This window comes from Durio zibethinus, chromosome 14 (assembly GCF_047325235.1).
Source record: "Durio zibethinus cultivar Kanyao isolate XHJ-2024 chromosome 14, ASM4732523v1, whole genome shotgun sequence".
In the NCBI taxonomy this organism is placed as follows: Eukaryota; Viridiplantae; Streptophyta; class Magnoliopsida; order Malvales; family Malvaceae; genus Durio; species Durio zibethinus.
In genome coordinates this window covers 5,506,094-5,517,764 of record NC_143175.1, presented here as the reverse complement: position 1 = coordinate 5,517,764, position 11,671 = coordinate 5,506,094, and the positions used below count along the sequence as shown (strand labels likewise).

The following is an 11,671-nucleotide window of genomic DNA, read 5'->3' as shown; positions in this document are numbered from 1 at the left end:
AATATATATTTTATGTTTTTTTATCAACATAAATTATAATATGTAATTTTTATAAAAAACATAATATAAATATAAAAATTTTAATATTTTACACGTTACATATACACGAATTACTAAATTTACTTAACAGCCACATACAATTACTCCAAAAAAAAAAAAAACCAAAAAGTATTAATTGTTCATCTTTGCTAAATGTACGTAGGGGTGATGAATTATTACAGTTAAAAAATAAAAAAAAAGTTAGGTCATCTTGATAAGCATTATAAGTCAAAGGCCATCTTTCTTTCTAAAGAGAATAAAGTCTCTGACTTTTGTTGTGTGCTACTGGAGATTGTGTTTAATTTCTCTATTTTTTTTTTTTTGTACTTTGGGTATTGATGAGTTTCGAATATATTCTTAAAATTTTATTCATTTTCGTACTTACTAAAAGCATATTTTTCTCTTTTTTTTCATCTGAAAAAAAAAAAAAAAACCTTATATTGGCTCTCCCTCGCTCTCTTGCTGCTACCATTGTTTCCCTTATTGACTAGCATATGGCAGCTGCTTCCCCCATGGCCAGCCACCTAAAGTCAAGCTTCACTTCACCAATTTCAAGGGCATTGGTCTCACCCAAGGGGCTCTCCGCTTCTCCACTTAGAATCTTGCCTTCTAGGAGGCGATCTTCCTTCACCATCATCAGAGCCGTCCAACCTGGAAAGGTATGTTTAACAATTTACAAATTTGAATTAAATAACATTTTTAACTAACTTTAAACATCGTCTATAACCATCCGTTAATTGAACTTATGAATCGCTTTCAACTCCCAAGAAGTGAATGTCATATGCATGTCGAAGTGTATCACTTTTGAAACACAGTTAAGCAATAATAAAGCAACATTGAGCCTTAATTAAAAGGGGGAAGTGGAAAATGGATATTGTTTATGCAATCTTTGCAGTGATCATTTGATACATTTGTCAGCTTTTTTACGAAGAAACCTTATTGGAATAACGTGGGTTGGTCTAAATTTTGCAGCCGACATACCAAGTGATTCAACCCATCAATGGAGACCCATTTATTGGAAGCCTAGAAACCCCAATCACTTCAAGCCCATTGATTGCATGGTACCTGTCCAACCTTCCAGCTTATAGGACAACAGTGAGCCCACTTCTGAGGGGAACTGTGGTAGGCCTGGCTCATGGGTTCCTCCTTGTAGGACCATTTGTAAAGGCCTGGCCTTCGAGGAACACCCGTGTGGCTGCAGGAGCTGGAAGTCTGGCAGCTGCTGGCTTTTTGGTTATATTGAGCATTTGCATACGGATGGCGTTGCATCATTTAAGGAAGGAGAGCCATCCACTGCTCCTTTAACCTTGACTGGGCGGAAGAAGGAGCCAGATCAGCTACAAACGGCTGATGGATGGGCTAGTTTCACCGGAGGAATTTTCTTTGGAGGAATTTCTGGTGTCATTTGGGCCTACTTCCTCCTTTATGTCCTAAACCTTCCTTACTACTTCAAGTAGGTTTTTTTTTAGTTCTCTCCCTAAATTATGTTTTTGTATGCAGAGACAACTGAAAATTGATGTGTACATTTGATATTGTATGTTTCCATAATTTTTTTTTTGTTTAATAAGATGCCACTTGTACTTAACTAATTAGCACTTTTTATCTATATCTATAATTTTATAATTCATATATTTATACATAAAAGCACATAGAGAAATTTTGAATGAACGGAAACTGATATTTTTATTTATAAAATTTAATTTTCAATTATTTTTTATTAATTATGATTTTAAATTGTTAACAAATTAATTTTGTAAACAAAAGAAATGTTCTAAATGTTCAATATAGTAAATAGCCACACACACACACACACACAAAAAAAAAAATTTGTTTCCTCAATTTTAAATAGTGTTGCTAAATGCACCATAAAATTTTCTCCTCACATCTTAATTTTTTTTTATCTTTTATAAATAAAATTATTTAATTATCTTTTAATTAATGCACTCGACACCCAAAACATAAATTTATTAAAAAACCTCAAACACCACATCTCCTTTTCTCTCACACTTCTTATTATCTCTCCTTTCAACCGAAAATTTTAAAAGATTTTAAGCCCAATCAAACTAAATTAAAAAAAAACTTCACCCATTTAAAACAAAAAAGAATAAAATAAAAAAAAATCATTTGTTTCTTTTTTTATTTTTTTGTTTGATTTCTTATTTAGTTACTTAAGATTTTATGTTAGAAATATTTTGATGCAATTCAAAATTTTTAAAAATAAATTTATAAAAAGTCTTAAAATTTTTTAAAAATAGATTTATGAAAATCTTTTAAGAATTTTCAAAAATAAATTTTCGAAATTTTTTAAAGATTTATGGATATTAATTTTTCGAAAACCTTTAAAATTTTTTAGATATTTATTTCTAAAAGGGTTTATGATTTTCTTCAAATTTATTTCTCAAAATTTGTATAAAAAATAATTAAACAATTTCACTTAAGTTTTTTTTTTTTAAAAAAATTAAAATGTGAAAAAAAAATACACAACACTCTTTTAAATAACATTAATGAAGATATTTTAATTCGATTCAATTATACTCGTAGAAGAATTAGTCATTCTCTAAATTTTTCTTTTTAATTTCTTAATGTATAGAAACAAATCAAAATAAACAATTTCTTTTAAAACAAATTGGATAGGTATAGTAACTATTCTCAAAGATTGAATGTCGAATCCATAAAATTTCATAATTTTCAAATATTAATGCTGATTTTTTTTTCTAATACCATATAATTACAACACCGTGAAATTTCTCTTACCACTTATAATCTTTTATACACCAATCATGGAACTTTGTAACAACTATAAAACAAACAAGGGAAGAAAAAATTTTCATTTCAATTTTAACCATTTCTTTGACACTTAAATATATCTAATTATCATTAGCAATACCCACTATTATCCATTCTGATAAAGACAATCTTGTTTCACCAGTAAAACAATCATGATCTCTTAAGCTTTTTTTTTTTGTCTAAGTAGAAGCATGAACAAGGGGCGAGCCAGCTGCTGCATGTGTTTCCATGGGGAGTTCACACTGACCCGAAGGAACAGAGGGGAAAGTGAACAGCTGTTGAGGAGAGAGAAGATTGTCCCAGCTGCCCATGCTGGTGCTGGTAGATGCAGAATCATCCAATCCTATGTGTGCCACATGTTTTACATCAGTTGGGAATCCTATTTCCATATCTTCCTCCGAGTCTTCCATCTCTTCCTTGTAGGCTAAAAACCCAAAGAGAAATAAAATGAATGCAATCAAGATTCAAGAGAAGGAATTTACTGTTATACAAGAGGTTAAACCACATGAATCCGAGCTGAGCTTAGTTCATGTAATCATCTTTAAGAGGTCACACAAGGCGGGTTGGGTTTCAAATCAGGTAAGGCCCTAACTCTTTCTCCTATCCCAGACTACGGTTAAACCACCTTGAAAATAGGGTAACAGCCGATCCTGGAGCCTGACAATTGAGCATGAACGAGGCTAAACCTCTTGCAATTTAACTAGTACTTCATCAGACTATAAAATACTTGTTGACTCTTTCATTGCAAAATCCATTAAATGCTGTAAATAAGCATTTAGCATGCATGTATCGTCTTTAGGATCGGAAGAAAGGCAATGACAAGTAATTCAGACATTATTAGCTATGGACTTACCAAACAATTGTGACAAAGTCTTGAAACTCTTGAACAGCCTATGAAATCCAGTTGATATGTCAGGCTTTGGAAGAGGTAGGAATTTCAATGAATACTTCATGCTTTCACTCGATAAACTTTCTTCGTCTTCCTCTCGTTTTCCTACAAAGAAGGAAGTACATCAATCAAAACCAAATTAATCTCCACTAACAGAAACCAAACGAAAATGAAAAAAAAAAAAAAAAAAGCATTAAAGAAAGAGACTTGTTGCAGTTGAATTGGTATCTGCAGGCTTTGATCTTCTAGGTGGCTGCACAGCTACAGCCACACTTGATTCAGAGACACAACCAACTGAGAAGGGAAGAACAACAAATCTTTCCATTCTGTCTCTCATTTCTTCATTAAAAAACCAACAGAAGAAATAGAATAAGCAAAAATTAAAAAGGTGAGTGATCAGTGAGCGAAAAAGTGAGACACCCAAAAAAAAAAAAACCGGTTGTTGAAGGAAATGCAACCATTTGAAGCGTAATTGCTTTGTTATATTGGGTGGCTATGTCTTTGTTATCAAGTTACAATAATTCCTATGTACAAGAAAAGGGTCAAGAATACATTTGAGTTTAGTTTGGTAGAGAAAAAGAGAGGTTTGGAAATACCAACTGATTTGATATGTATGTTTGGACGTGTATTAATTGATACTAACCGGAATAAGTTGTGAAGTTTAATCCTAAAAACAGGCCTAACCCAAGATATGTTTTTTTTATCTTGACATGTCACAAACCCCAAAATTAACTCATGTCTAACTTTCTGTCACTTTTCCTCGAAAACTTTTCACCGCGTTAAGTCTCCACAGTGGGCTCCGACTACCTTAACTTGCGTCTCTTATACAATAAGCCACCATCTTTTTTTCTTATCTCCATTGTTAATTTTTCAGCCTCAATCTTTTTATTAGCATAGTTTTTTTTTTCCCCATTTTTTGTTTACTTAATTTGGACTCTCCCTTTGAAGTAGTAAATCACAAGCGATCTTTTGTGTTGAAAACACCAAGCTCTTGGTGATGGATACCAAATGTGTGTTTCCTTGATTTTAAAGAAGAATAAAATGATAGGATTGAAATTTAAAAAAAAAAAAAATTATTGAGAATTTTATTGGAATTTTACAACTAAATACTCGGAAAACTCTACAGTCCAATGAACAAGTGCATATCAAAATTTGAGGTGTCTATAACAAGATAAAAATAAAATAAGATTCAGGTTTATGCCCTTCTTTATTACAATGATGTTTTTATATATTATAAACATTAGATTTGAACAAATAACTTTTGTGGGATTGGGGGTTGGTGTGGACCTGATTCCTTCCAGCACATAATTGATAAACATCAGAATAAGGAAGAGAAAAAGCAAAACTTGCTCCAAACAAAATGCTCTCCGGAAACACAAAAATTAGGTTTGCTCAAAAGCAAGTGTAAGGCAAAACTTGAAGTAAATGCAAAGTGCTTCTATAAGTTACCAAAGTGCAGTCAGGAGAAAATATAAGATGATGACAAACAAGAATGGCCTGAAGATGAACTTCCAGAATACGTTAAGCAGTTATTTATCAGATACGTTTCACCATACAGATGGAATAGTATGGAATGCAGTAGAATTTAAAAGTTCAATTGTATGAGTGCATTCGCACTTGTGTAAATGACATCCCAATCCTATACGTTTACTGCTGCTCGATTAAGAACTTCAGGATTCTAATTCTCAGAAAAAGAAACCATGGAAAAAAGAATGGATGTTGTAAAGTTTGTAGATTCATTGGCTATTAGATTGAAGCAATCACAAAATATTTTTAGTTTCAAGAAAACAATAAATGTCACGATATCAGATAAGCTGCAGGGCTGCAGCCATAACATATGTTGCAGATGGGTACTATTTCAAAGCTAATTCAGATCCCACACAACTCATAAAGAAGTGCCATTAAAGCAAATTTCCATCTACAAAAAAAAAAAAAAAAGAAGTTTAGATAAACATTACAGGAATAAAGAGGTAAGATTCATTACTGATGTTGCGGATGCAACTTAGTTGGCTGTAATTAAACTCCAATAAACCAACTGCTCAAAGCATAAATTTGGTAAAGATAAAGAAGAGTTCTTGATAACTAGAAAGTACCTTTATTTTCACTTCAGCATATTCTTTGGAATTGAATATTGATGACATGTTATCCCCTAAGCTACTTAATGGGATTGACAAAATCTTCAACTTCCGTTCAGGATGCTTGTGTAAGCACATAGGAGCAGTAAAGGCAACTAGATTCTGTACACCAGTGTTTGCATGAGGACATCCGGCTTTGGACAAAACGGATGGTGGATTATAGTTAGCTATGATAACATAAGAGATCACAGACACAAACACCTGGATGCCTGTTGATATGCGTGTGATTCGGTGCCTTAAACATGGGTTCATGGCTTGTGAAGGTCCTATTCCTCACTTAAAACCAAGAGGCCCACTGTAAGTAGGTTGAACACAAAACAGAAGCAGGAGTGGCTTACCCCGTGCAGTTGAAGTCCATCCTGTAGTGGGATGCGGATGAAGGTCCTTCTGAACCACAGGCATCAATAAGACAAGCTCTGAAAGGTGACAAGACAGCTGTGATTGAGGTGGAAAGTCGGCTGAATGCCAAAGCTCAAACTCACCATGGGCCATCCCTTGAGAAAAGATATCCCTTCCATGTTATACTCGATGCTGGCTCGACACTGGTAACACTCCCGTTAAGGCAACGGGATTCTGTACACCAATGAAATAATTAAAACTAACACTATGAGACACATGACAAGCACCAGTTCAATCACCATTAATCTCTGCAAGAGCAGCAGCCATGCTTAAAATGATGAAATCTACGAATATCTCTCCCAATTATTTCCCTATCTAGAAGCTGAGAAGTATATTTCAAAAAATTATGACAGTTATTGCAAACTCAAAGGTTCTTCATTATCCGAATTGGTGTTTGAGATGTCGTGCTAATGATACTGTAAGCAGTAGCAAATTTTTCACTGTGGAAACCAAGCAGCATTTTCCCTTGCTCTTCTTCCACATCTTGCATCACCAGTTTGGCATCAAATGAGTACCCAATTTCCCTCAATCTTCCAATTAGCTTGTCCAAATATGCATATATCTCATCCTTTTGTGGATGGGATCTATCCCCCATGACAAAAGTGTGAACCTGATCCTTGATCTGGATCCAAGATTGACCAGGATGCTTTTTAACCCCTCTGCTTTGCATCAAGCTCCTCAGTTCTGTGGCCTCCTCCCATCTTTGTTTTGTGGCACAAATATTTGATAGCAAGACATAAGGTCCAGCATCAAGTGGTTCCAGACGAAGTAGCTTTTCAGAAACCCATTCTGCCATCTCAACATTTCTATGAAGTAGACAAGATGACAGGAATGACCTCCACACTGCACTCATGTGATAGATGCCATTTTCATCAATAAACTTCTTTGTCTCGCTCAACTGACCAGCTCGCCCATATAAATCAACCATGCAAGTGAAATGCTCAACTCCAGGCTTGATACCATAAACTTCTTTCATCAGTCTGAAATATCTGCAACCTTCTTCAACCAGCCCCGCATGGCTGCATGCAGTTAAAACCGCAATGAAAGTTACCTCATTTGGCATAATTCCCTCACTTGTCAAGAATTCAAATAGCTGGACAGCCTCCCTCCCTTGACCATGTAAAGCACAACTAGATATCATCGATGTCCACAACACAACATTCTTATCATTAGTTTGCTTGAAAATCATCTGAGCATCACCCAAGTTTCCACATTTAGCATACATGTCAATCAATGAGGATCCCAAATAAGCATCTACTTTGTGCCCAATTTTCTGAATGAGAGCATGAACCTGCTGACCAAGTTGCAAAACTCCACAATTAGCACAAGCAGAAAGAATGCCTGTGACAGTAAACCTATCAACCTCAATTTCTTTATGAATCATAGAGGTAAATGTTTTAAAAGCATCTTCAAACTCACAATTTAGAATCAATCCAGAAATAATCGAACTCCTGGAAATAATTTCTTCAATGGAATTTTCTTCCCTCCTAAAATCCATATCCATTTTCTCAAAAACTTTTGATGCCAGTTCCATTTTCCCACATTTGCAATACATATCAATTAGTGAATTCCTTATGAACCCGTCAACATGAATTCCCAATCTCAACACCCTCCCATGAATCTGTTTCCCTAATTCTAAATCTATTAATGATGAAACCAAAACCAAAGCTATGGAAAAAGTAACTTCATTCAGCAAAGTTCCACCTTTTACCATCTCAAAAAGTAGTTTCAATGCAATTCTTTCAAACCCATTTCGCATTACGCCATTTATAATTGTATTCCAACCAGCAACATCCTTAAAACTCAACCTTCTAAACAAATCAACAGCCTTATCCACATCTCCAGTGTTCAAATGTGCACCAATCATTATATTCCATGTTACACTAGTTCTCTCTCCCATTAACTCAAACAACCATTTGGCAGATCCAAAATCCTCACATTTGACATAAAAATCAAGAAGGGCATTCTCCAAAACGACATCAAAAGCAACCCCATTCCTTAAAATCCACCCATGAACTCCTTTCCCTATCCTAAGCTCACTCAAACTAGAACAACACTTCAAAACACTTGACAGAGTGAATTGGTTTGGTTTTACACCCTCATTTTGCATGTCATTAAAAAGTTCCAACACAATCATATTAGAACCAACACGTGCAAAAGTAGAAACTATTATTGTCCACGTTCGCACGTCTCTATGGGACATTTCATCAAACAATTTAAGTGCATGGCTTAAATTTTTAGACCTCCCGTAGACATTTAAAAGGTGGTTAGCTACGTTTAAGTTTTGAACGGAGCCATCTTTTATGGCCTTAGCATGACGGGAATTATCAGTGGGTAAAGGTAAAGATTGGTTGGAGTAGAATTTACATTGATTGAAACTGTAGGGAACTATTTTCTTAAAGACAAAGAGAAAAATGGTGGCGTTTTTAAGATGTTTCTTAGGGGTTAAATAAGTGGGAAACATTTTATCAGTGGTGCTAGGAATAGAGGCTGCATTCTTAGAAGCGTAATGGTATGTTTGGTTAAAGAGAAAGGATGAAGGAAGAAATACAAGGGGGCAATGGAATTCATGAAGTGAACATGGCTATGCAAAATTTATTTTGGTTTCATTTCTTTCATTCTCAATCATAGCGTTGGACAGTTTATTTGGGTGAAGATTGGATTTGCCACACTGCGCTTAACTCCAATGGTCTACTCGCATGGCAGAATTGTTGGAAGTCATAGAGAGAGGGATACTTGTAAAAGAGGGAATGGATGCGAACTTGTCAAAAAAAAAAAAAAAACAAATGATAAAACCAAAAAAACAATTCTGTTCGGATTTATTTTTTTATTTAATTCAGTTTAATTAGTTTAAATTTTAGATAAATAATGAAAAACAAAACTAAAAGTACACAAATCAAATTAAATTATATATTTTTATTAATCTTTATATTTTTAAAATTTTATAAAATAAAATAATTATTGTACATCTAATTTTTTAAATATATTAAAAATTATATCAAATAATAAAAAATCAAATAATAAGTTTTAATATTTGATAAACTGAGCCAACCTCAATAAATTTAATTCGAATTGATTTCAAAAATAATTTGATTCAAATTTAGATCGATCTTTAAAAATACTTAATACTTTAATTCATCCCAAATAACCTAACCGAACCATTATCAAGAGAAACCATTAAACCAACAAAGTAATATGTGCCATTGAGCAACCAAAAAATTTTGCTGTCAAAATCATTTTCCAATATCTGCGAGAATGAAGTCTAAAGTAAACCACTTAATCTTACATGTAAGTTATGTATACAAAAGAATATGGGACAATTTTCTGGTTTTCAATCAGTTAGTATAAACCCTTTCAGTGTTATAAAACCAAACACAAGGAAAATTTGAAGTGAAGAGCAGTTGTACTCCAAAAGTAGCATGTTAGCCTACAATCATAGGGGAGGATAGAAATATGAAGACAGGGAAAAGCCAAGGAAGAGTAAGCCTCCAATTGTAGCAACAGTGCGTTGCGAGATCTTGGCTGCTGGCATGCTTCCTCCCACCACAGCCAAAGATGTGCAGATGGTGTGTCCTAATGTGGCTCCGACAGCTACTCCGACCTCATTTTTATCAACTTTATTTCAAGTTATTACAATTTTTAACTTAATATTTTAGTGAATGAACATTTTTGTTATATAATTTTATTTAATTTATTTTACGTATAAAAAATAAAATTTTAAAATAAAATTTAATTTAATATATTTTATTACTTGATTAATAAAAAATAAATAATTGAATTAATTTTGATTGATTAATTTTTAAAATTAAAATATTTGATTCAATTAATAAAAATAAAATAATTTAATTTTAAACAATTCGTTTCAAAATTAATTAAACAATTAAATGAACAGTATCTATATTAAACAGAATTGCTCTAACGAACTGCCACCAAATTCCTTCGTTTCGATAGTAACAGTCACAATGCCACCAAATTCCTTGGACTTTAGCGGTCCAAGAAGACAAGCTTCTTCTATGCCTGACAGACGTGGACACCACCAAGAGCTGAAAGCAATTTCCGAAGTCCATTAGGAAGTAGAAGAGGCATTGCCATTTTCTCACTGACAAGACGAATGTGTTCATTACATAGAAATGCAAGCACCAAAATTATTACCACAAAAAAAAAAAAGTTAAGTTATGATGACAGCATACCATACCAAAGACTTTCCACATGTGGATCTCTCGGCCCTTCCTTTTTTTGCAATCTTTTTTGAAAGGCCGACTTCAAAAGAAAAGGTTGACCAAACCAAAGGCAAATAAAAACAGAAGCTTTTTCAAGTATCAAAGCTGACGTTAAAAGATACCAAGGGGAGATCCTCTTGGCGCCACTGCCACTGCCACTGCCACTGCCACTGCCACCATTATTTTTTTTATACTTCCCCTCTACTTCTACTATTAACACACTCAACTACTACTAACATATTTTAACTTTTTTGACCTTTTTCTAGAATTGATTATTGGAACAAGAAATATTGGGTATCACAGAAGCCATCGTGGTTAGAATTTTTTTTTTTCTTTATGGATTTTAAATAAGACTGTCCAACTGGCGTTATGATGCGGGAGTAAAAATCTTAATACTTTAAAAATATATAATATATATAAAATGTATTAAGAATATAAGTAGGTTAATGGAAACAACCCTTTACATAATTATTTGATAATAATTTTTAGAAACAAATTAAAAAGTAAAAAAAAAATCTTAAATAGTTAAAAGTTATATAGTGGCACTGAATGTAATAAAGAGGAAATAAAATAATTATTCTTATATACGTAATTTGATTAATTGAATAGAAGACTTTCTTTTTAACAAAAGAATCAATAAAAAATATATTTAACGTTAAATTTTCAATACATTTTTATATAATAAAATTTTAGTACTAGTAAATATTCAATATTTAATTTTTCATTATTAAATTCTTTCTATTTTATCAAATAATACCTTAAAATTCTCAACATTGATTCAACTAAAGATAGAAAAAGATCTTTGAGTTCAAACTATTTACATCCTCAGCCATTAGGGTAGTTGAGATATTAGCCAAACAATATCAATAGGCACGACGCAACGTGTTTTATGTCTACGAGTGTTTTATATAATGTTAATGAGTAAGCAATATGAACGAGTCATCAGTGGATATTTAATGGGTTTTAATAATTTTTGTATTAATAATTTAAAAAATAAAAATCAAATTTATTTTTTTGTTTTTTAAATTTTATCTTACATATTTATATAATTTTTTCTAAATATATATTAATATTTATTTTTAAATAAAATAATTAATTTTTTTAAAAAATTTAATTCATCTTCAAATTTTTTTATCTTATTGTATATTTAATTGAATAAATTATTATATATTTAAATTTTTTTAAATTCGTAACTTTCGAGT

At 32.6% G+C, this 11,671-nt stretch overlaps 2 protein-coding genes and 1 pseudogene across 2 annotated transcripts; 1 reads left to right on the top strand and 2 right to left on the bottom strand.

The window, feature by feature from the left end:
* Positions 1-496: 496 nt before the first annotated feature.
* Positions 497-1,627, top strand: LOC111295405 (photosystem I reaction center subunit XI, chloroplastic-like; annotated as a pseudogene).
* Positions 1,628-2,706: 1,079 nt separating this feature from the next.
* Positions 2,707-4,219, bottom strand: LOC111295097 (CRIB domain-containing protein RIC4-like). The gene is made up of 3 exons (XM_022888463.2): positions 3,923-4,219; positions 3,680-3,820; positions 2,707-3,250 (listed from the first exon to the last, which is right to left on the bottom strand). The coding sequence occupies exons 1-3, from the start codon at positions 4,050-4,052 to the stop codon at positions 3,006-3,008; spliced, it is 516 nt and encodes a 171-aa protein (XP_022744198.1). The 5' UTR covers positions 4,053-4,219; the 3' UTR covers positions 2,707-3,005.
* Positions 4,220-5,131: 912 nt separating this feature from the next.
* LOC111295300 (putative pentatricopeptide repeat-containing protein At3g23330) lies at positions 5,132-9,016 on the bottom strand. The gene is made up of 2 exons (XM_022888731.2): positions 5,809-9,016; positions 5,132-5,633 (listed from the first exon to the last, which is right to left on the bottom strand). Exon 1 carries the CDS (start codon positions 8,711-8,713, stop codon positions 6,614-6,616), a length of 2,100 nt encoding a protein of 699 aa, XP_022744466.1. The 5' UTR covers positions 8,714-9,016; the 3' UTR covers positions 5,132-5,633; positions 5,809-6,613.
* Between the last annotated feature and the right edge of the window lie 2,655 nt (positions 9,017-11,671).